The sequence below is a fragment of the Pelodiscus sinensis genome, chromosome 8 (genome assembly GCF_052426305.1).
Source record: "Pelodiscus sinensis isolate ZL-2025 chromosome 8, ASM5242630v1, whole genome shotgun sequence".
Classification (NCBI taxonomy): Eukaryota; Metazoa; Chordata; order Testudines; family Trionychidae; genus Pelodiscus; species Pelodiscus sinensis.
The window spans coordinates 21,587,050-21,612,934 of record NC_143059.1 but is presented as its reverse complement, the minus strand read 5'-3'; the positions used below and the strand labels follow the sequence as shown (position 1 = coordinate 21,612,934).

General features: G+C 43.4%; 1 protein-coding gene across 31 annotated transcripts in view; it reads left to right on the top strand.

The window, feature by feature from the left end:
- The window catches only part of ANK3 (ankyrin 3), a 639,900-nt gene that overhangs the window by 468,742 nt on the left and 145,273 nt on the right, over positions 1-25,885 (top strand). For all 31 annotated transcript variants that reach the window (XM_089780093.1, XM_089780092.1, XM_089780089.1 and 28 more), the window contains 7 exons: positions 931-1,029; positions 1,772-1,870; positions 2,889-3,086; positions 8,207-8,305; positions 23,782-23,880; positions 23,985-24,083; positions 24,892-24,987. In XM_089780093.1, coding sequence (XP_089636219.1) covers positions 931-1,029; positions 1,772-1,870; positions 2,889-3,086; positions 8,207-8,305; positions 23,782-23,880; positions 23,985-24,083; positions 24,892-24,987 — 789 coding nt within the window. The remainder of the gene's footprint in view (positions 1-930; positions 1,030-1,771; positions 1,871-2,888; positions 3,087-8,206; positions 8,306-23,781; positions 23,881-23,984; positions 24,084-24,891; positions 24,988-25,885) is intronic.

The following is a 25,885-nucleotide window of genomic DNA, read 5'->3' as shown; positions in this document are numbered from 1 at the left end:
AGAGCACCCAGCGAGTCTGGATGCTCTCTTTCTAAGACGGCCTCTTTACATTGAAGAACGCCTTCTTTCGAAAGAGGAACTTTCGAAAGAAGGCCTTCTTCCTCGTAAATTGAGGTTTACCGCCATCGAAAGAAAAGCCGCGTTCTTTCGAAATAATTTCGAAAGAACGCGGCTTGAGTCTGGACGCAGGGGAAGTTTTTTCGGGAAAAGGCTACTTTTCCCGAAAAAACCCCTGAGTCTGGACACGGCCTGAGGGAGGAATGTTCAAGGCCATCATGGAGCCCAGCGGTTCCCAACCGCCGGGCTACAGTGGCTCTGGTGGCTAGGCATAGGGTGCACTGTTTCGCCACAGGTGTTGGGAGAATTGTGTCCTGCCCCACATCTCAGCCAACCAGTGCTGGGCAGGGGCAGGGGCAGGGTCTCAGTCTCCTCCAGGCCTCGAAGGAGTAGTTTGCTGTACGGCAGGAGGGCCATGATGAGCCCAGCATGGCAGTCTTACAGTTGCCGTGACCCAGGCCGCCGTGCTCAGCTGGCAGATGGGAGGCAGCTCAGGGCTAGGTGAGGGGGGCAGAGCAGGCACTGTGGGCTCCAGGGGTGGGGCTAGTCCTGGAGGGCTCTGGAATCTGAGCTAGTAGTGGGGGGGAATATAGGGGCAGGACTGGCACAGGGGGGTTCTGGGGATGGGGCTAATATTAGGGGCTGGGGACTGGAACTAGGGGGGTTGGGTGTAGGGGACTCTGAGCTAATAGTGTGGGGGAATATGAGGGCAGGGCTGGCAGTGGGGCTCTAGAAACAGGAGGCTGGTACAGGGGGCGTTTGGTGATAGAGGGTTCTAAAGGGAAAGGGACTGGCACTGAGTTTGTGAATGGGTTTGCCAGTCCTGGTATCAAAAAGATTGGGAACCACTGATGTAACCTATTTTTCTTACAGAAGGGGTTTACTCCTCTTCATGTAGCTGCAAAATATGGAAAAATTGAAGTAGCCAACCTTCTGCTTCAGAAGAATGCATCTCCTGATGCTGCTGGCAAGGTAGGACAAAAAGACCACTGCCCACTTTCATGGACATATCCACGTAGAAGCTACTTACTATCACACAAGGACTTGTTAATATCCACCATCACAGTTTTGCATTTAATTGAAATCTTCTGTTCATCATTGTATAGCTATAGCCCACTAGCATGGTAGCACATGTCCAGTAGTATACAGCCAGAAGTGCCATGGCAAATGGATTTTAACATCATAAAGGGCATTACTGTCATTTCTTTCATGTGTTCACCCAGGGAAATAAGAACCTGTAAAGCTCGTCATGATTTCCTGGCCCAGCCAGAGCACAGGGAGGCGATCGGGGGTCTGGACTCTCTTACCCCATCCCCCATGCTGGTGGGCAGGGAATGGAAGGAGCCAAGGCTGCCCAACCCGATAGTGCCAAGGCAGCACGGAGGGAAAAATGGAATGAATCAGTAGTGATTTACTTATGCCCTTGGGTAAAGAGCCATGTTTCCTTTCCTGGTCTATTCCTGGGGCAATCACCCCTCTGCCCCCAGGTACAGTCATAGTCTTATCCTAAGTAAGCATGAGCAGGGTGTTAACAGACAAACAACAACTGTTGTCTCTTCTGATATGTGTTGTCTCAAAAGTTTATGAAAAGTTTGACGACAGAAACGAATGTCACTGTGTTCTCACCTTATCCAGTTTGACCTAATTCTCCGCACTCCTGCATTTTAACTGACGGTAGCTCTAACAATGCTTGTTTGTTCTGCATGTGTTCTAGAGTGGCTTAACTCCACTCCATGTAGCTGCACACTATGATAATCAGAAAGTGGCACTTCTACTCTTGGACCAAGGAGCTTCACCTCATGCGTCTGCAAAGGTACAAATGCTGGCCAGTGTAAAGGAACACTAGACATGCTTTCGATAGCACTTTTCCATTGTCTCTGTCTGAACATTATTCATTCTGCTTTCCAGTTACTCTGTTCCTGAATGTCTTACATCCGTATAGGGCAGGGATCTGTAGGCTGGTAGAATGACTCAGCTGGAGGGGGAAAGAGCTGCAACAAAGGATAGTATTTATAACAAGGAAGTAGAGTTAGTTAAGAGAGTAAAAACCCCACACCCACATCCTCCCAGCTAAAGTTTCAATCAGGTGCCCATCCCACCTCTCTCTGGGCATTCTCCCTAACACTTGCAAGTAGGAATAAGAGATCCTCCGGAAAAGGGCTTTATTCCAGAGGATCGCGCCAGTCTAGATGCGCTTTTCCCCAAGCCGGAAAAAAAGCGGCGGCCATGTTTATTTAAATCCCGCGGGGGATATTTAAATCCCCGCGGATTTCCCTATTCTGACTTGCCTGCTTTGCATGCCTCTTCCGGAGAAGGGGCCAGTCTAGACGTAGCCATACAGATATAGGCATGCGCGCGCGCGCACACACACACACATTCCAGTTCACACTGAGAAATGGAAGAACACAAACACTAATAGCTGTTCTGAGTGATTGAGAATGAACATGTATATAACCATTAATCCCATCCCAGTCCCAATCTATACATTACAGAGAACATATGAATTTAGAGCTTTAAGGCAAAGTAGCAAAACAACTATAAAAGCTGGTTCAAACTATTATGAAGTCTTTGCTCATAGATTGCACTGTTATATACTATGGCTACATTTTTCACATTTAGTAAGTGTCTTTCAAATTTCATTTTCTCTTATTTAGACACATGATTTTAAAATAGTTATTTAAGTTCTGATGTGTTGCTTTTTAATATGGTAAAATTTTAAGCTCATTCATGTTAGCACTGAATTTTTATAACTGATCATTTACGATAATAAAATCAAGTATATACCGAAAAGTAATTTACGATGCCTGTAATGGAATGTTTTATATTAACAGAATGGTTATACACCTCTGCACATAGCTGCCAAGAAAAACCAGATGGATATAGCAACTACTTTGCTTGAATATGGTGCTGATGCGAACGCTATTACCAGACAGGGTATTGCCGCTGTACATCTTGCATCCCAGGAGGGCCATGTGGACATGGTGTCGTTGCTCCTTACTAGAAATGCTAATGTGAATCTCAGCAATAAGGTCAGTTTGCATTATTTTATTTTATTGACACTCAGGAAAAAATTTGTCATGTGATTCTGAGATTTGAAATTTACAAGCTTTGAGGAGCCAAACCAGTCTAGGTACCGTTATTAACAATGTTAAGAGCCCACTGGATGGAGGGAACTTTAGATGTGATACCTCTTGATTTTAAGGAAGGTTTTTGACACAGTCCCAAATAACATACTCAGAACCAAGCTAAGGAAATATAGTCCGCAGGTTGAATGTCCCTGATATGGCAACACCCATGGTCCAGCAGGACCATAGGTGTTCCTGGATCACAGAGTCCAGTATAAAGAGGTCAGGCCACAGGGCAGGAGTGGGAGAGGAGGGGCATGGCTCAGCCAAGATGGGGAATAACTGGGAGGCAATAGTACTTCTGAAAAGGCTCTGCGGTTATAGTAGCAAATATCTCAGTATTAGCAGGAACATCATATATAGGATTTGGGAGGTAACCATCCCACTCTGCTCAGCTCTGGTGAGACCTGCTAGAGTATTGTGTCCAGTTTTGGCTACCACATTTGTATGGACTAAGTGGAAAGTCAAGAGGAGAGCAACAAAAAATGACAAAAGGTTTAGAAAACCTAACCTATGAGGGAAGATTTCAAAAACTGGGTATAGTTATGCTTGAGAATAGAAACTGGAGGGAGGAATTGATAATTATCTTCAAATACATTAAGGGCATGTGTAAGGGGACTGTTAGCCCCTTACTAAAACTCAGTGGGAGTTTTTGATTGGCCAGCTCCCAGTACCAAAAGGGGAAGGGTCTATGAGAAATCAGGGCCCTGAGACTGACAGACCCCAGGGACAATGGGAAGAGGCCAACACTCTAGCTCAGCCTGATTGACAGGTTGGACAGATCAATGAGAGAATTAGAAGGCCAGGTCCCGTCCTTCATGTGAGCTGGGATTTTCTAGGTCTCTGTGAGAAAAGGAGTGAGAGCTGAGAAGAGCAGCAGGAAAAGCAAGCTGTGTGGAGAGACAGACCTGCAGTGCCAGAGCCAGGCACACACAGCCCAGAGAGTGTAAGCTGTGCTGAGGGGCAGACCTGCAGTGACAGCCACACACACAGCCCAAGGAGCGCAGACCCTCTGCTGAGCAGCAGACCTGCAATGACCAGAGAGCCAAAGGGGTCAGAGAAGCAACACAAGGAACTGGAGACTGGCAAAGCAGCACAGTCTGCAGCTGGGTGTGGTGAGCAGCTGGGACCAGCAAAGGAGGGAAAAGAGGCTCTGGGCAGGGACACACCACCAGCCTACAGGCCCGACTTGGAGAGGGATTATAGCTCCAACTGGGAGAGGGGTCCTGCCACCTAGAGCCTGAGGCCATGTGGTCACTGCCAGAGCAAGTGTGTCCGACCTGTAGCCCCCCTACAGCACAGCCAGGGCCTGAGAAAGAGCCCTGGGACCTATAAGGAACAGACTGTCAACTGTCCTTACACTCTGCAGACTGCTGCTTGTGGTGTCCCCATGCTACAGAGCAGAACTATGTGTTCTCATTTAACCTTTCTCATTTCTCCTTATTCTTTTCTTTTTAATCAGTTGTTGTTTAATACATTGTATTTGCTTTGCACTGTATGAAATGATCACTGGGTCAAGAAAGCATGCAGTGTGCAGCGAGCACCCCGGAGTGGGGACACTCAAGCCCCTGCCCCAAGTGACTACAAAGTCAGGGATTAAGCCCCAGAAAACCTGGGCCCAGCCTTGTTGGGATTTCAAGGACTCAGGAGAGTGAAGGGGAGCCCTCAGGGTCAGGGAGGCCTTTGGGTCAAAGAAGTGGGAGCGGGGACTCAGATCCTTTCGCTGGTCCATTTCACCGGGGTAGTATAGAAGCCAGGAAAGTTCCCCACAATAGCGAGATCATTCCCCCACTTATCCATGGGTAAACGGTGGAACAGGTTACCATGGTAGGTTGCGGAATCCCCGTCACTGGACATTTTGAAGAATAGGTTGGACAAATACTTGGCATGGGTGGTATAAGTTGATTTTGTCCTGCCTCAATGTAGAGGACTGGACTAGATAACTCAAGGTCCCTTCCAGCCTTACATTTCTATGATTCTATGAAAAGATCACAAGTGTTTGAAGTTTTCATTTATCCTAGAAGAAAATAGAACTACCATATTAGACCAATTGTCCATTTTTCTGGAATCCTGTCTTTGACATTCTCCAGTACAAGATGCTTCATATGAATATGAAATCCCTCCCTTGCTCCTCTGTAATGGACAATTCTGTTGTAACATGCCTATTAGGGACATGTTAGTGGCCCTGGCTTTTGCCATTTTATCAGATCTATACATGTGTTTGCCCATTAAGCTTTGTAAACAGAAGCTGATTTTTTTGTGGGATATCAGCTGTACGGTTTTCTGAGATCTTGTTCATTAATGTAAATTATTTTACTTCCTCTGGGTATTCCATTATAGAAATGCAACTTTCCACATGCTTTTTCTTGGGAATTGGAAAGGAAGAGAACTGATTTTCTGCTTATACATCTGCCAAAGATTTCACAGGGTGTCACATCTGCTCAGTGATAATGTCTGCACCCCTTAATTCTCTAGATGCCCTCTTCTCAATCAGTGTAATTGTACAGCACAGTTTATGTATGAATTTATCTGACAAGATTAGGAAGGTGAGAGTGAGAAATTTCTCACAAAAATTGTTCCTTGCTCTCAGCAGGTGGAATGGCTCAGTGTCCTCTAAGTGTGCTTCATATGTCACTTGGAATCCTCTGCTTCATTTCTCCGAGTCTAAGCTTAAAACTGTTCATGGGCCTCCATTAGTGTCAATGGCTACCTTTAGCTGAGGGTTCCGGCTTTTATGCTGTGACACACTGTATCTCAAAATAACACCTTGTACTCTAATACTCACTCTGACATTGTGCAAAGTAGCCTTGTGGAGTGCCATTTCAAAAGTCTTAATTACTGTCTTCATGTGTGTGCTATCTTATTTGGAGTTATGAGATTTTACTATGTTTGTTATTGGAATGTGTTATGAATCTGGGGAATGAATGTCCACAGACTAGCTCTTTACAGATAATAAGAACTATAAGCAAAGAACTGAATCCTCAAGTTACAGAAAGTACAAGCAAGAATTTGCAACTCATATGAAGGACCAAGTGCAGAGTGCAAAGGCAATGAGGCTGCCTGACACAGCAAGGACTTTTTCCATATAAAAAGGGGGAACTAAGGATCCTGATCCCCTCTTTCCCCTCATCTACTCTGAAGGCACCAAGATCGTTTGGAAGACAGAAACATGATTGTACTGGGGGGAGGGATCCTAAATGAATAACTTTCCATTTAGCACAGACTGCTGTAAGCTTTTGGATAAGAGGAACCTTGTTGCTTCTAATTTGACTTGGCTTCATAAAATTTGGGAAATAGACTGCAATTTGTCATTTTATTTATTTTTTGTAATCAGTTCTGGTCTTTTATGCCTATGCCAATTATAATCAGTGAAAATCTGTCTTGCTGTAGTTAATAAACTTATTCTGATGTTTTATCCAAGCCAGGGGGGTTTGGGTGAAGGGCTTGGGGATGCTACATAGGCTGATGCATATTCAATTTCTATGTTAAAATGACAGATTTTCTGAGCTTGCATTACTTAATAAGTTACTGAGCAGTACAAAACGGTACATGTCTGGATTGCAAGGCTGGGACAAGGGATATGCAACTGTCTCCTTATACGTAATGCAGGAGTGGACAGTCATAGCACACTGGTATTTGTCTGGGGGTGTATGGCATGCTTGGGGCAGTGCTAGTTGGCAGAGCAGCAGGTCACACAGCTATGCAGGGGCTAGTGCACACTAGACTGGAGAGTCCAGATTGTAGTCCAGAGCATGTCACATTAGTGTAGTGAGCAGGGTGAAATGCACAGCATTTGTACTGAGTGAATCTTGCACTTCACATACTGGTTTTGTGATTTTAAGTGAGACTGTGGCTACATCTAAACTACACAGCTCTGTCAGCAGAGGGATGAAAATGAAGCACTTCAAAAGTGCAAATGAAGCGGTGATTTAAATATCCCGCTCTTCCCTTGCATAATCATGTCATGGCGCTGTTTCGAACAAGCGCCATTTTGAAACTGAAACTGCAGTTTAGACGCGGTTTTTTTCAACAACGGGGTGCCTTTTTGAAAGATCCTGAGAAGTACAAGATCTTTCAAAAAGGCACCCCATTATCAAAAAAACCTGCGTCTAAACTGCAGTTTCAGTTTCAAAATGACGCTTGTTCGAAACAGCGCCGTGACGCGATTATGCAAATAAAGCACGGGATATTTAAATCCCCGCTTCATTTGCACTTTTGAAGTGCTTCATTTTCATCCCTCTGCTGACAGAGGGGTGTAGTTTAGACATAGCCTGTAAGTGTGGTGGCTGAATACAACCAAGAACAGCTTACATTTTCAGTTGATTTGGGGAAGCGGAAGTAAGAGCAGAAAAAGCATAACAATGAGAGAGCACAAAGCAGTTACAAAGGTAGAGCTGTGCCGATTGTAGGTAGCAGCCAAAGTATAGCAGAGAACCTTGGGGCTAAAGCAGCTGGAGGCAGAAGAACAATGGGCCCTGAAAGAGAAGGAAATGACAGCTGCCCTAGAACAGCACATCAGTGTGCCTTGGATCTAAAGCAAAGAGAACCCTACTTTCACACTCATTTTCAGATGTAAGAGAACCCGGTACTAGTATTATTTAAATCTGAGTGAGTGAGTGTTGCTCCTAGAAAACTGACAGGAATGTGAACAGGCATTTGATGCTTCAACTCTCATGCGTATCAAGAGATTGAAATAGGAGAAAATAACCTTGAGTTTTTGTATTAAAACACTTTTGTATAATATCTTCTCCGTAGTTAATATTACATGAAGTAATGTTCCTTTTATAACTCCTGCACATTGTATTTGAAACATTAGCTTGTATATTTGATGCTTTTTAAATTGTAATGTCTTACGATTCAACAAATTTAAACCGTAAATAAATAGACAAATTCTGCCCTTCTTTATAAGCTGCAACCTCATTAGAATCAGTATGATTGAATAAGTGTTACTATGAAAAGAATTTGGATCATAATGTTAACGTATCTCCTCTGCAAAATGATTATTTGTTGCCCCTAATTTACAGAGTGGACTGACACCACTTCACTTGGCTGCTCAGGAGGACAAAGTCAATGTGGCAGAGGTTCTTGTTAATCAAGGGGCTGTTGTGGATGCACAGACAAAGGTAAGATTATTCAACACTAATGTGTAAATATAGCCGAAGGAAAAAAAATAGAGAAAATTCATTATACCTACCTAGGGGAAGTGCTTAAAGTCTCTGAGTCCAATTCAGCAGCACGTTACTTTGGGTTTGTGTTAATGTAACCAAAGTGATATCTTTGAACTGACTTTAGCATTGACTTGAAGTAACATTGGTGAATCAACTATGAATAACTTGCTAGAAAATATACTTCTGAAAATGTAGGATTATATATTTAGTGTTATCCAAATTTCCTTTGCATGGAAAGGCCAGTGTCTTGGCAGTATGTTTATTCTTTCAGTCTTCTCTGATGCTTGGATTGGTTTTGATTTAATTCCATTATATTGTTGTGTTTGGACTGAAGAAAGTAGGCATCCAGTAGGATTGAACTGCATTTTACATTTAAGCAAACTCACATAAATGCTGGAGCTTCCACTATCTTGCTTTTTGCCATTATAGTACAGTCCCTTAGCATCCATTAGTGCTCTTTGATGTGTACTACATGTTCTCACTCCTACTCTGTCCAGCTGACATTTTAAAATATAACAAAATGGTATCGCTGTAAAAGCACCTGCTGTGTTTCAAGCAACATAAATAAAGTAAAAACGAATTAGGCACTCCTGATACTTAGAAATGTTGTATCCCTTACTATGAGCTCTTGTAAAGTGTAAGAGTCAGCAATGCAACTGAAGTTTTCCACTTATACTATATAATGAATAATGTAATCTTCCATCCACTGTTCTCTGAGGGTTAGCAGCCCTTACATGAATAGACCATCCTGGACTGCTGCAGGATGACTCAGTGTTCATGTGTGCACACTTCTGAATTTCTTAGAAGATACGTCCTGTTGCTGAATTAAAGTGCAGTGAGCTATTTAAAGATACAGGCAGCCATCTTTTGGGAAAAATAGTTTATACCATCAAACTAATTTTGTCCAGCATCCAAAATTCAGATTTGACCTGGATTCTCTTAGGGGAAATATAAACATACTGAGCTTTGATTGGAATTTAAATGCAGAAAATATTGTGATGATTTATCCTTGTGTACCTACCTTTTTTATTTTTATCCAATATAAAATACACAAGACCAAAGATGTCACACGTGGTTGCCTTAAGTTTGACATCTGATTCCATATTTAGGCTTCTACATGAAAGTGACCAGATTTCCAGACGTGCTGAGTACTTACAACTCTCTTGATTTGGAAGGTCACTTTTACTTAGGAGCCTAAAGAGCGTGCAAAATCTTAGACAATCAAGTTTGACATTTTTGGCATACGCTCCTGAATACAGCAAGGACTGCATTGTGCCTTGACTTGGGAAAGAGTTCAAGGAGGCACCCTTCCCTGGCACATCATCTTCAATAGGAGGCTATGGTCAATAACAGGGGTAGGCAGTCATTTTTGAAGGGGCAGGGCCAGGAGATTTCCTGTGCTCACCCACTCACAGACCCTGATTGGCCTGGGGTTTGGCGGAGCATGTGAAGCCCCCCAATATCTAGAGAGAACTGCCAGCTCCACCGTCCCCAGGTTTCGGTTGGCCTGAGGGCAGGAGGGCGGCAGACTGGCTGCAGGCTGGATCAACCACCTTAGTGGGCCAGATATAGCCCATAGAGGCTGTCTTGCCCACCACTGGGGTCCAGGATTGGGGTGCAGGGGGGCCTGTGAGGTCTGGGAGGGAGTTTGGGTGAAGGAGGGAGTTGTGATCTAGGGAAGGAAACTGAGGTGCATGAGGGAGTTCAGGGTTTGGGTTGTGACCTAGGGCAGGAAGGAATTGTGATCTGGGGCAGAGGTTTGGTGTTCAGGGTCTGGAAGGGGGTATGGGGGGTATGGTCTGACCCAGTATGGCCATTCTTATGTTCTAATAAGAAATATAGAGATTCAAGTGACAGCATGTAGCAATATTGGAAACAAATGGTTACAAAGAAAAATATAACTCACATTCTAGAATCTGGACTTAACTAGTTTTTGTCTCATGTTACAGAGCAATAGCTCAACCAAAATCCTCCCTTCTCCTGAAATCCTCCCTTCTTCTGAAATCAGTGAAGTTATTCCATCTTTATATTTGTGCAACACAGTGATAAATCAGGTCCATTCTGCAGCCACTGCTTTATATGTGAATCTCTATTCTACTATCTGTGAGGTGCCCTACAACAGTTGCACTTTCCCTTAATAACCATTCCCCAGCTATTGTTTGGAAGAGCACAAGTAGTGAATAGATCTTTATTGCACATGCACTGGGGGACCACATCTCAGTGGTAGAAGAATCCTCAAGGGTGGTCTGGGGAAGGAACTCATTGTTCAACAGCCAAGACAATTCACAGTGCGCTGCGTTTCATCTTTCTGCACTTTTATCCATGTATCGAAGCAGGACAGTCATTTCTGGAGTAGCATTTCAGATACAAAGCTAATTTAAATTGTTACTGCAGAGGCCCAATTATCTATAATGAGGGGCACCCTGGACTGCTTAGCAATGTTCCCTCTAATCTTTTCCATCCATGTGAGGATTTTTTCCATCCATGTGCAGAATAAATGTTCTGTGCACCTTGGTGTGTCTGAATGTGTACCACCATAGAAACAAAAACCTTAGCTGTGAGTGCTCTGCTAAGTAGCCGTGCAACATTTGAATCTCTCCCGAGCAGCTGCAAAAGCACACATCTTACAGGGAATGCTGTTGCTTAATCTTCCTTCTACCATGTTAAGCCTCACTTTCTACTGCTGGGGACCATTTTCCCATAGGGAGAACATTTCCACCTATTTTCCTTCCAGAATTTGATCTGAGCAGCATGAGTCAGGTGTGTATGACCCAGCTTCTTAATTAGTGTATAGAACAGTGGGATAGAGGTCAGATTGCCAGGCACTGGAGAGCAGGCCAAATTTAGATCATCTGAAGACACAACTCTGCCAGAAGCTACTTCCTGCAGTCACTGTTGGAAGAAGACCTGGGAGGTTGTGTGTCCCTTAGGGACCACAGCTTCTAGAGAAACTCTGAAGATCTGAGTTTATAATGAAAGAGCTGACAAACTATTTACAGTCATGGTCACCAACAGGTTGATCACGATCGACTGGTTAATCGCGAGGCCTCAACCAGTCAATCGCGAGGCGTCCGGTCCGCCCCCCCATTTTCCGCCTACCCCAGAGAAGCCCCACTACCTACCTCCAGCGAAAATGGAGGTAGTGCCAGCTTCCTGTGGGTGGACGGAAGTCCCGCAGCTTAGCGCCACTTCCGGGGGTTCTGGAAGTACGCTGGCTGCTCTGCTGAGTGCGCTGCAGGAGGGGGCAACAGCACCAAAGGAGGAGCACAGCGATTTCCCTGCACCAGCGCAGGAGGGGTGAGTCGGCCCCAGGGCAGACGTGTACGGGGTTTCCCTGCACCGTGGCGGGGGGGTGTTTTGGCCCCGGAGCAGGCACACGCAGGGTTTCCCTGCACCACAGAAGGGGGGGATTTTGGCCCCGGGGCAGGCGCGTGCGTGCTTTCCCTGCGTCGCCGGGGGAGGGGGAGAGAAGCGGCCTGGAGGAGGCACGTGCCAGCTTCCCTCGGGGGGCGGGGGCGAGTCCTGGGAGGAGGCAGATGCAGGGGACTCTCTTCCTCCACTGGCACCCTGCTCCCACTCTCCTGCCCCCAGTTTCCTCTCCCCTGCCCCCAGTTTCCTCTCCCCTGCCCCCACTCCCTTGCCCCCAGTTCCCTCTCTCCAGCCACAGAACTCTGTCCCCACTACCCTGTCCCCAGCCATAGAACTCTGTCACCACTCCTGTCCCCACTCCCAGAACTCTGTCCCCACTCCCCTGTTCCGAGCCACAGAACTCTGTCCCCACTGGCACCCTGTCCCCTGCCAAAGCACCCACTAGCACCCTTCCCCAGTACTATGTCCCCTGTTCCCACAAACACAGTTGAGGCCACATTACTGAAGCTTTGGGGGGGCAGGGTTGGAGGAGTCTTTTTTTGCATCTCACTTGTGTGGCCTCAACTGACTTTTCTTGGGTCAGTGACCCCTGACTCAAAACAGGTTCCTTGCCCTTCTCATAAATAAAGACAATGCAGAAACTTTTTGTTTGACATAGTATTTTATTTAAAAATGAAGCCTGGCCAACAAACCCCCAATTGGGGCCAAGCCCCCGTCTGGCCACAGCATCATAACACTCCTGCACTCCCCTTTCTCCCAGACCCTACATCTGAGCCTATCATACACTGGAACCCCCTGCCCTGAGCCCCTCACATACTGCAACCCAAATTCCTGAACTCTCACATCCAGAAGTCTGTGTACCCTAAACCTACATCTGACCCCAATGCTGCCCGGCCTGGCACCTCCTCCCTAAGCCAGCGTCCCCTTATCCACCTTCTCCTCCATCCAGATTTCCTCCCAGAGCTTGCACCTCTCATCCCTTCCCACACCGAAATCCCTCATTCCCACCTCAGAGCCTACACATCCTGTCTCAACACAGCGAGGTTACGACTAGACTGCAGGAATTTTTCAGGATTCTGGAGATACCTCAGAAAAACACTTTTGCATCCAGGGATGCATTTGTTCTTCCACTTCTTTTAGTGGAAGAGCAAACATGCTCTTTCGGTCACCCTTATATTCCTCTTTCCATGAGGAATAAGGGGGCTTCCAAAAGAAGGGGGTTTTCTGACATTTGGTCCAATCTAGACAGGCCAAATGTTGGAAAAACCTCCTCCTACAGAAGAATTGGGGGAAAAAGCCGCAGTATAAGGATTGGGGATAGCAAGTGATGGAGAGGAGGAGAATAGAGAGGGCAGGGCTTCAAGGAAGGGGTGGGGCTGTAGCAGGGCCGGCCTGAGCCCTTTTGGCGCCTTGGGTGCGGGCACGCAGTGCTGCTCCCGGGCACATGGCGCATGCGCGGGGCCACCACCAGGGCGCGGGACTGCCCCATGGCGCATGCGCAGGCCAGCTATGGCTGCTGGCATGCAGCCCAGAGACCGCCCCCGGGGCACACGGCGCATGCGCTGCCCAGCCCAGCCTGGCCACCGCTGCTGGTGCACGCGTGTGGCTGTGGGGGGAAGGGCACTGCTGGCCGGCGCCGCGGGGCCGGTCCTGCGGGAGCTGGGCGCGCGGTGCCTGATAGCAGCTGTAAGGGACGCTGCTAACCCCTTACAGCTGCCATCATGCACCCCCCATCAGTTGGCACCCTGGGCAGCTGCCCGGTTCGCTCATGCCTCTGTTCGGCCCTGGGCGGTAGATCTTGGCTTGTTCTGTCATTTAAAAAGTGATCTTGAGTGTAAAAAGGTTGGAGACCACTGATTTACTGCAATCGGAAACACCCTTCCTCCTAATAACTAGCTGGTTCTTTTTCTTCATATTCTATCATTTTCTCCTCAGGAATAACATTATCTTTAATCATCATTTATACATCTCGGTAAGCCAACATAGCATTTAATGAACATCTGTTGCTTGATGTTGCAATCTTTCATCGTGTGAAAACTTCCTACTTGTGTGTGCCTGCACTTGGATCACTGGGCCTACTCAAAGGAGTGAGGAATAGGCAGAGGACTAAAAGGAAAGGGAAGATTGGGCTGAGACACATTTTTTGCTTCAAAGGAATAGTAGGGAAGTAGTAATTGAAATTTTCTGGAATTTGTTGAGTTAGAGTAGTTGACTATAGTCTCGTCTGGAACACTCTCGGAAATACTGTCTGGCTTAAATATCATATGTAGTTTCATTATAATTATTATTCATTAGGGCTTTTTTTTCTTAGCATTTTTTAATGTGTTTTGGAGGAAAATATGAAAGGAAAAATAACCACTGGTTGTACAGGCTTCTCCGGCAACAGTCACTAATCTCAGAGCTCTGGTGACTTCATTCAAGGATGCTGATGACTAACAAAGCTGGCTTTGCATAACAAAGCAATCTTAGTGAAAACTGGCTTTTTCTGGTTTTTATGCATAACTATGTTTACTCAAGCACCACTGAATAAATGGGAGGATAGTTCACTATACCATAGAATCTGTCTGGCTAGCAAATCCATGCTTGAATGATACCAGTGCAGTAATAACAGTTTACTACCGACCACCTGACTAAGATGGTGATAGTGACTGTGAAATGCTTACGGAGATGATAAAGACTATATCAAAATAGAAAGTTCAGTAATCATGGGGATTTCAACTCCATATTGAGAGGGTACATGTCACATCATGATGGGATGCTGAGAGAGAATTCCTAAACCTTATTAATGACTGCATCCTAGAGCAGCTAAGCTTGGAACCAACAAGAGGAGAGACAACTCTTGATTTAATCCTAAATGGAGCACAGGTTCTAGTCCAAGTAATAAATATAGTTAAACCACTCTATAATAGTAACTATAATGTAATTAAATTTAACATCCTTGTGAAATAGAAAATGCCAAAGAGAACCACCACAGTCGCATTTCGCTTAAGAGGAACTACAATTCAACTGAGGAAATGAGTTAACTGGAAATTAAAATATACAGTCACAAGAGTGAAATGCATCCAGTATGCACCAACACTTTGTAAAAGCACCATAATAGAGGCTCAAATTAAATGTATACTGCAAATTTTTAAAAGAATAATGAGGACCAGAAAAATAATTCCACCTTGACTAAACAACAGAGTAAAAGGAACAGTTAAACATAAAAAGGCATCCTTTAAAAATTGGAAGTCAAATCTCACTGAGGAGAATAGAAAGGAGCATGAACTCTGGCAAGTCAAGTATAGCAGTATAATGAGGCAGACCAAACAAGAAATTGACGAGCAACTGGAAATCACAGGAACTAATAGCATTTTTAAATACATTAGAAACAAGAAGCTTGCCTGTTGAGGTACTAAAGGCTATTTGTAGAGAAGCTATATGAATTCTTTGAATTGGTCTTCACTGCAGAGGGTATGAAGGAAATTCCCTCACATAGGCTAATGTTTTTAGATGACAAATCTGAAGAACTGTCCTAGATTGAGGTGTTAGTAGAGGAGGTTTTAGAATAAATTGATAAGAGTACTAAGTCACCAAAATCAGATGCTATTCATCTGAGGGAACTCAAATATAAAATGGCAGAACTGTAGTATGTAACCTTTCACTTATATGGGCTTCTTTACCAGATGACTAGAGGATAGCTAAAGCAATGTCAGTTTTTAAGAAATGTTCCAGAAAAATTATCTTGGCAATTACAGACTAGTAAGCCTAACTGCAGTACCAGGGAAATTGGTTTAAATTATAGTAAAGTACAGATTTATTAGACACATGCATGAATATGATTAGTTGGGGAAAATTGAACACCTTTTTTGTAAACAGAAATTATGCCTCAACAGTATACTTGAATTCTTTGAGGCAGATCAACAAATATGTGGGCAAGGGTGATCCAGTGAATATAATGTACTTGGACTTTCGGCTCTTAAGCGAAGTTGGCAGTCATTGGATAATAGGGCAGATTCTCTCACAAGTCAGTAACCGGTTACAAAATATGAAACAATTATTTAGTAGTAGTAATAAATGGTCATTTTTTCAGAATATACAGGGGTAAATGGGGGTGTTCCCCAAGGATCTGTAGTAGAACCAGTGCAGTTCAACATATTCCTAAATTATATAGAAAAATAAATTAAAATTGCAGACGATGCAAAATTAATTAAAATAATTAAATCCAAGCAGACAGGGAAGAGTTACAAATAAACTTCACAAAAATGGGTAATTGGGCAACAAAATGGCAGATGAAATTCAATGTTGATAAATACAAAGTAATGCACACTAGAAATCATAATTCCAAATATACATATAAAATGATGGCGTCTAAATTAGCTGTTACCACTCAAGGAAGAGTCTTTGGAGTCATTGTGGATAGTTCTCTGAAAACATCTGCTCAATATGTTCTGGCACTTAGAAAAGCCAATAGAATGTGAGGGACCATTAGGAAAGGCCCCCAGATGCCATTATATAAATCCATGGTACACCAACAACTTGAATATTGAATGCAAATTTGGTCACCTGATTTAAAAAAAAAAGATGTAGTAGAATTGGAAAAGGTACAGACAAGGACAACACATTGATATGGGGTATGGAAAACATGCATATGAGAAGAAATTTTTAAAAATGGAACTTTCCAGGTTGGAAAAGGGATTACAAAGAAGGGACATGATAGAGGTCTACAAAATCATATATTTTGTAGAAATAAGGGAGTGCTGTTTACCATTCACATAACACAGGAAACACTGGTTATTCCATGAAATAACAAGGCAGTAAGTTAGAAACAAACAAACAAACAAAAAACACTGCATCACACAAAACAGTCAGCCTGTGGAGCTCATTGCTAGGGGATGTTGTGAAACCCGAATCTAGAATGGGTTAAACAAAGAATTAGATGGTGGATAGATTCTTCAATGGCTATTGGCCAGGATGATCAGGGAGGCAAGCCCATGCCCTGGGTATCCTAAGCTTCTGACTTCCAAAGTACATACATCTAGTACACCCAGAAATTGGGAGCAGATGACAGATCACTCTGAAGTTTCTGGCATCACTAGTTTCTGGCAGGTCCTCTAGCATCCAGGCCTGGTGCGGTGCAGGGCTCGCAGGGCTCCCAGGTGCTGGTCCCAGTACTTCTGCTGCATGCTGGTGGTACGGAGCAGGCCTCGGGTGCGGGAGCATGTCCCGGACAGGGTGGTGTATCCTGCACGAGCAGCTGGTGCAGCTGTAGAGAAAGAAGAGAAGTGGTCAGTTCTCCCTAGGGACACAGTGGATGATGCTCAGCCCCCCCCCCCCTTCCCCCACCCTGCAACGTGAGGGCGACTGTGCCCTGCACCAGCAGAGCCGATGTGCTTGCAGAGGCCATGGTCAGGATGTCTGGTTCTCCCCAGGACGGGGAGCTGCCCAAGACTGCACCCATGTCCCTGTGCCGTGTATAGTGTGGCTGGGGTGGGGGAGATGTCCCCTGCCTCTGTGTAGAGGGAGCGTATAAAGGGAGAGTGTCCTGCTGGGTCCTGCCCCGGGGTCGGGAGCGTGTCAGGTCTCTTCACACACGCATGTGCCTGTTGGGCCACGGCCCCTGGGTGTCACGTAGCTGGAGCCACCTGCCCAAGGGTAGCATGGCACATGCTCGCACTTGCACAGGTGGCTGCGTGATCTGTGGGAGGCATGGCCCACGCGCGTGGTCCCTGGTCTCCCTCTCTGCCTCCCCCCCAGGTTGGGTACAGTGCTGGCACTTACCTGGCATGGCCTCCCTGGACGACCCTGCCGACTCCGGTGCCGGAACAGCAGGCAGTGGCCCCTCTGGTGTGCCCGGGTCTTAGCCCTCCTGTCCCGGTTCGCTGCCTCCCGGGCTGGTGCGGACCGCCCCGCCCCCCAGGAGTGGGTTGAGGGCGGGGAAGTAGGGGCAGGTGTCAGCCCCTGCTGCGGCGCTGCTCCTGGTGGCCCTGGCGTACACCTGCCACAGCTCTTTCATCTTCAGGTGCACCTGCTCTTGGGTGCACCTGCAGCCTTTCCTGGCCATAGTGGCCACTATGCGACTGTAGTCGGCCGCATTCCTCCACCTAGTGCAGAGATCATGGAAGTTGGGGGCCTCCCACCAAACCTCAATGAGGTCTATGATCTCTGCACTAGTCCATGAGGGCGTGTGCCGTCTACGGCCCCTGGCGCCACTGGGTCAGAGGCAGAGACTGCTGGCAGGCCTGGCTCTGGCAAGTGCCTTCTGGCCAGAGTCTACTCCTTTAAGGGCCCCGGGGTTGGGGGAGAGGAGAGGAGTTTTCCTGGTTTGGCCCAGAGTAGCCACCAGGGGGAACTGGGAAGGGCTAGAGGCCCCCTAATTTGAAATAAGTGTCTACACAGCACTTATTTCGAATTAGCTATTTTGAATTAGGTGTTATTCCTCGCAGAATGAGGTTTACCTAATTCGAAATAAGTGCTCCACTATAGGCAGTCCCCGGGTTACAGACAAGATAGGGACTGTAGGTTTGTTCTTAAGCTGAATTTGTATGTAAGTCGGAAGTGGTACATATTGTAGGGGAAACTCTAGCCAAACATTTCTCCAGAGCTCCAGAGAACCCACACCTCACTTCCCTCAGTCCTTTATTCTCAAGCTGAGATGTCTGCTGAGAAAAGCCGCTCTGTCTCTCCCTGGTCTTCTGGGGGGGGGGCGCTAGCTTCGCGTCTCCCTGGTCTGCTGGGAGGAAGCAGCTAGTGCAGGGTTGCCTCACCCCATTTGTAAGTAGGGATCAGATGTAAGTTGGATCCATGTAACCCGGGGACTGCCTGTATTTCGAATTTATTTCGAATTAGCAGTTTGTACGTGTAGACAGCTATTAAAGTTAATTCGAAATAACATCTGTTATTTTGAATTAACTCTGTAGTATAGACATACCCTTGCTTTCCTAGTATGGCTGAACTCTGACAAGAGGATGAATATCCTTTTGAAGTTCAGTATTATTTGGCTGTTGCACAGTGGCTTTACTTTAATGTTACTTTCTGTGATAGCCTGAGAAAATAAAACCAGATACTGGATTGCTCAAGGAGTTAGTAATGGGAATTGGAACTTCCTTCTCAGTGTGGCCTTTTAGAAGCTAGCACACATCACTGATTATCAAAAATCATAGGCTTTTGGGCCTATGTCTGGAATTGATTGTCTAAGTCTAGTTCCTGATCGGCAAGTGTCTGGATAATAAAATCAACACTAAAGTTGGCATTTATTTGTATCTTTGGTAATATTCTTACCAAGAATTGAGAAATGATAGTGATCAGTTCTTCCCTTAGGCTACGTCTAGACTGGCATGATTTTCTGCAAATGCTTTTAACGGAAAAGTTTTCCGTTAAAAGCATTTGCGGAAAAGAATGTCTAGATTGGCACGGATGCTTTTCCGCAAAAGCACTTCTTGCGGAAAAGCGCCCGTGACAATCTAGACACGCTTTTGCGCAAAAAAGCCCTGATCGCCATTTTCGCAATCGGGGCTTTTTTGCGCAAAACAAATCTGAGCTGTCTACACTGGCCCTTTTGCACAAAAGGACTTTTGCTCGAATGGGAGCAGCATAGTATTTCCACAAGAAGCACTGATTTCTTACATGAGATCGTCAGTGTTGTTGCGGAAATTCAAGCGGCCAGTGTAGACAGCTGGCAAGTTTTTCCACAAAAGCAGCTGCTTTTGCGGAAAAACTTGCCAGTCTAGACACAGCCTTACTGTCTGAATTGGATCTTCTAGTTCAGTGTTGGGGCAGGACAGCATGGGAAAAGTTGCATTGCCTATGCACCTTGTCTATTGCTAACTAAAAGTGTTCATTTTTTCTTCAAAGATGAAGAAAATCATAATCTTACTTTTAATTAAAATAATAAGCAATTTCAGAATTAAAAGAGAATAGAGGAATTGTAGGATATTGGAAATAATGTTTGAAATGCTCAATCGTGATTATTTTAAGTGTATCTTTCTAGCATATTATCAGTCATATATATATTGGTTACTACCATAGTTTTTAGCTACATGTTAAACTGTGAACTGGCTATTGCAATGGAAATTTCCACACCCTTAATAAAACTAATTGTAGAACTTTGCAAGATACTTTATGAAGTGAGATCTTGCTTGAGCAAAGCATTTAAACATACTCCTAATCTTAAAGATGTACTTGTGTGCTTTGTTGAATCAAGGTCTTATTGGATTTGCGGTGTCTTCATTTAGAGCAATTTTCAGCCTAATCAAAGACATCAGTGAAACACTATTCAATTGCATTCATTTTTTAGCTCTCTCTCTGTCTCTCTCTTCAGTGTTAAACAGCAGCAGCAAAAAAAATCCAGAGCATCCTGAGAGTCAGCATGAAGAGAGAGATGCAATAATTCAAGCTGTTAGGATTTATGTTTATTACTGGAACAAATGGAGAATATTGAAAAGTTACCCACTACATGGAGCTTTTTATACTTTTCTCCTCCCAAAATGGGGGAAGGGATAGTTGTATCTTCCAACACAATAATATAGAATTGAAAGGCCCAATATTTCTGGGTTAATTTTTGTCAACTATTGCTGCGCTCTCCCCATCTGTTAGCCCTTATGTTGCTGTCCATTCTTAAACTGATTAGAAGCAATGTGATCAACTGATTACCATGAGATGACAAAATTAGGAGCCACATTAAAAAATCCTGATTTTCTTATAATAAAATATTATTTACTGGTAAGTCTGCTGTGTTCTATGCTGGTAAATATTGTTTTAACCCCAAAACCAAAACTCATCAGCATATTAAGTTTCTATAGTTTAAAAGTTGTTAACAAACATGTTTAGCTTCCTATTTGCCCATCTACAAAGTTCTGAGACTCCAGATTGGTGACTCCAGGTAGCAGTGAGAATTGCTTTCTTGCTCTCTACGCTTGCTGAGCTGTGTAAGCACAGAATCTGCCAATTGGCATGATTCAGAAATCTTAACAGGATATCCATGTGCAATGAGGAAGTCAAGAAATAAATATAAATGTAGATGTAGATGACTGCCAAACTGAAAAGCTATTTGGTAGCTGGGAAACAAACAATATTCTCTTTGGGTTTCAGACTTAAGTAGGCATCTCGGTAATTAGTTTTAATTTTGTGTTTTGACTCATCTTAGGCTCTCCATGGGCACTGGCTCCCATTCCCCCTCTCCCCTCATTCTGTCTCTGATGCAGAGGCAGCGGGAGAGCGTGCGTATAATCGTTAAGATCAACCGATGACCCATTGGTTAATGATGTAAATGGCTGCACCATGACATTCCTAATTGATAATGAAAGCTATTTGCTAATGGAAAGAAACCTTGTTTTAAAATGTCCAGTGCTATTGTTTGTGTTCCATGTTGTCTTGTCATATCATACTATCTTTGCTGATGGTGGCACTACATTATATAGCACATGGAGCATGATCAGACATGACATGATATGACCACAAGGTACTGGAAATTTAAGAGAAAACCTTCCAGGAAGGCTCACTGCTCTAGTGGTGGCTCAATATGCTGCTTCACATGGATCAGAGTTCAGTGGTTTGCTCCCAGGCTGGCAGGTGCTGAAAATGCCACCAAAGCAGCTTGCTAAACCCAGAGGGGAAGGATGGGAGTGCCTTATGTCACTCTCCAGTGAGCCTACTACCCTTCAGCATGCCTAGCAGAAAAGCAGCATCAATGGCTTCAATGAGAGCTGAATGCAGCTGTCATTTCTGGGGCACAAGGTAGCCAGCTGTGCTTTTCAGTCTCCAGGGGATAAATAATAGAAAAGAAATAAATGGGTGGAGGTCATTCAGAGTTCAGATATGTCCCTCTGTTCTCTTCCCTACCCCACACACTTCAAAAGGGACAAAAAGAAAATCTTTCAGAGTTAGCACTGGACCTGCTGTCTGATTTAAATGGCTAGCTAGTCAGCAGTGAGGAAAGAGCCAGAGAGAAAATAGTAGTGTAGGTAATTGTTCCATTTTCAGCTTACAGAGATACAATAGTGGTGCCATTAAAATCTTGACATTTACCAATTGCAGTCAGTAAATTTCAAGTAGTACTTAATTAAAATAGTCTACTTAGTAGTTAAACTTAGTAGTTTCTTTAAATGTTACCTGATTTATGATTTGCTAGAGTAAAGGCATGCACATACATACACCACAGTTCATAGTAATTGGCACATCTAACATGCCCACAGGATGTTTTGAGATATTAGTCATTTTTTAATGGACATGTTGGGGTCTAGTTTAAATTGATATAAAGAAAGCACTGAATCCAAATGTGGCAACCACTGAAACATCCTTTCAGTGTAAAGCATGCAGAGCCATTCACATCTGCATTTTCCTTAAGAGTCATGGCTCAATGAACTGAACATCAGGTAGGGAGTGGGAGGTCCTGAATTCCAATCCTGACTTTGGCATTCCTTTCCCAATGCATATGGGCAAGTTTCTGAACCTCTGCCTGAGTTTCCTACTTAGTATAATAGGATAATCCTCCCCTATCCAACAACCTACTGGGTTAGTCTTTGTAAGGTAGATGGAAAAAGTGTTCTTTTTTAGTTGCCTCTCTTCTGAACTGTCTGTCATTGCAGCCCCAGTCTGACTATAATTAAGTAGGCTTATTTATTAAGGAAAAAGAGATAATGTCTGTATATAGGCAGATAAAATGGGAGGAGATAATTGCATTGGAAGGGATAATCTGATCATTTCCATCACTTTGTAAGAACCTCAAGCTTTTTCTGATCAACTAACTATGTTCCCATTATAGTAAAAGACAAAAAAAAAGAGTCGGGGGGAACAGCTTTGGTTGTCTCTGATCTGTTGCATTTTATAGGATAACTTTTATTATCTAACATTTTCACTATTTATGAAGGTATTTGTTACTATTCTTTACATGTTTCAATACATAATTTGAATTATTTAAAATGTGAGGTGAACAGCTAATAGATTGAACAGTATGATTTCTTGTTAATACATTTGTAGTTATAGAGGCAGGCTTATATTTTAGTTCTCAACTAGAACTCATGCCAAAAATATACATGGATAGCTAGATTCAATTTTATAAGTGATGTGGTCATGAGTCTAATTTCCCTTATTCATTTAAGCATCTCACATTCTGACAACTCTTCAGTTTTGATGCCGTTCTGGTGGGCATTTCTGAACTGTACAACAATAATGAAAGTCAGGTAGGAAAACAAAAAGGAGAAAAATCCATGTATCCGTCACTGCAGATGTTTGCCATGGTGTTCCACTAACAAAACCCCAGCTTCCGCTACTCCCTGAAACGTAAGGCCGAGAACACATTGGGTAATTCTACATTGCAACAACACACTGGCCTATGTCAGCTGACTCAGGCTCTAGCTGCAAGGGTTATAAAATTGTAATTTAGTCATTTAGGCTTGGGCTAGAACTTGAGCTCTGGGGCTCTTCCATCTCCTCCCGCATGCCCCACAGATCAAGCTCAGCAAGCCCAAGTCAGTTGACATGAGCCAGCCATGGGTGTTTTATTGCAGTGCAGACACATACTTAAAAATAGTCTCCATGCCTGAGAACTTCAAATTCACCATCAGGCATTCTGCCTCCTAGGACGCACTTTGGCTCTTCTGGTTAGGATGGAGTTGACTGTATATTCCATCCAATTTTATTGTTGTTTATTGTGCAGTAGTACCTAGAGAACTGGGTCAGGAATCAAGACCCCACTGTGCTAGCCACCATACACCCACACAATAAAAAGACTAAGAGAATCCCTACTCCACCAAGGTTGCAGACTAAACATATGAGAAAAGTCTATGAAGTCAGCAATAAATACAAGAAATACAAGGCTGCTTCCAGCTTCCTTTTATAGGTTCATTTTGGATAGGGAAGGGAAAAGGTATGTTCTGCAGGGAGGCAGGGATAAGAATAAGAGGACTGAGCACAAACCTGTCAGAAATGTTAGTCAGGATTTTTTCTACATCTTGAAAAACAAAACAAAGAAAACCTACCTCAGCTTTCCTGTTTTATATTTAGTTTGTCAGTAAATGTGTAGAGTTATTCACATAAGGTAGTTGGTTATGTTAATATATTTCTTCTTTTTAAAAATATTCCAGATGGGATACACTCCATTGCATGTTGGCTGCCACTACGGAAATATAAAGATTGTTAATTTCCTTCTGCAGCAGTTTGCTAAAGTTAATGCCAAAACAAAGGTGAGGTTTTCTTTTCCTTCACTTGGTTTATTTTGTTAAAAAAAATAAAAAATCCAAACCTCTCCTGAACCCTTCAAATGCTTCTGTTTTTCCATCCTTGGCAGAATGGATACACCCCTCTACACCAGGCAGCTCAGCAGGGACACACACATATCATTAACGTCTTGCTCCAGAATGGTGCATCACCAAATGAACTCACTGTGGTAAGGGACAAGAGAAAAACATGTTGTGGGTGGTTTCTTTTCTAGCATGTTAATGCTTTCCCTACAGTAAAAAGTTCTGTGCCACTACATCACAACAATGGAAATGTAGAAGAATGGGTGGAGGGGTAAGGAGTAAAACAGATCAGCCAGCCTGTTGTCTTAGCTATGATACATAGCCACCTTGGTACTCTAGTTTTCCCGAAAGAACAGATACTTGAAAATGCATTCCTAAGAAAATACAGTGACATATGGGGGAATTCATATTTTTAAAATTATGACAGATATTTTCAAATTGTTTTTGTGAGCATTGTTTTCCTATGTTAATCAATATAAACTTTCACCTTTACAAGAAATTATAGGGGTGGTGGCCAGGAACATTATTTACTGACAGTAAAACTTTATAACCATTAAAGCACAAATGATCAGCCTCATATATTAAAATATACAAAATAAATATCCTTAAATTGAACTCTAAGATGTTCTCAGGCAGAGATTTTCTTACTTTACCTTTTTAAAATTTTATTATTACTGATGAAACTTTTTTTTCATCAGTTTGTGTCTGTGTGGTGAAATCAACCTTTTCTGATATTTACAGATAAAAATCTAATCTTTCCAAACATGGTTAGTAGTTAGCCCTCTCCTTGCCATTTATGTGAACAGTTAAATGTCTAATATTATATATCCTACTGCCTGGACTTTTTATTGTGTTGATTTTAATTTTTTTTAAATTGTGACATAAATTTTATTGAATTTATTTCTTGTCCTTGTAATTAATGCTTATCCATTTTTTACATATTTCAATTTTTAGAATGGAAACACTGCCCTTGCCATTGCTAAAAGACTTGGCTACATTTCCGTTGTGGACACATTGAAGATAGTGACAGAAGAGACGATGACTACAATTGTAAGTACAGTATATCTCAATAATGAGTGTCAGACTTTCTTAATCTACAAAGTTCTCTGATAATTGTATAGATTTCAAAATTATTGCTAAAAGTGATCAGACATGTATCATATAGTAATATAACATCTACCTGCAGTGTCGTTTAGAACAAATTTATGAAAAATTGCTAAAATTCAGCTAATATCAACCAACAAAATATATTGAGTGACAGCACAAACTAAATTGAAATTACATAGTGTAAATAACCAGGGTCCCAAATCTTCACTAGATCTGCCTGGGTCCAGTGCTCTATCTGTGGTTATCTAATGGCAAGATTGGGACTTGGGAGGAGGTAACTTTCCTCAGATGGCTTTGTAAACAAACAGAAACCAACACAGATCCTCTCTCTTTGAAAGAGGCCCAGTTCTTCATGTCTGCAGTGATTCACTCAGTTCTCCATCGCCCACCAGTGCCTTCAAGTAGTAGTACATAAAAGCTTTTTGGAAATAACTTTATAGCATTTAGTTTAAAAAGCAGTTCTTACAAACAGACAAAATTGGACTGGACATGACTAGAAGTGTTGGCACTTTCATTATGGGCTGCTTTTTGAAGGCAATTAAAATATTAAGTCCCAGTGTTATTTGCTTGATCTTCATCTTAAATATCTTATTTCTGTTGCAAAGCATTTTATTGTAACAGTGCCGGTGACCATAACTGAAAGAGATTAGGTGAAACCTAATGCTCGGTTGTTCTTGGTTCAGTTACTTTGTACATTTTACTAAGATTCTCTGTTTCTCCTTATAGACAATTAGTTTCTCCTGTAAATTGCGTGGGTCTTTTATACAGCAATAAAAGAGAAAGACAAAAATTTTGAATAAGAGGAAAGTTTGATTGTAAAAGCAAAAAATGGGCAAGGGAG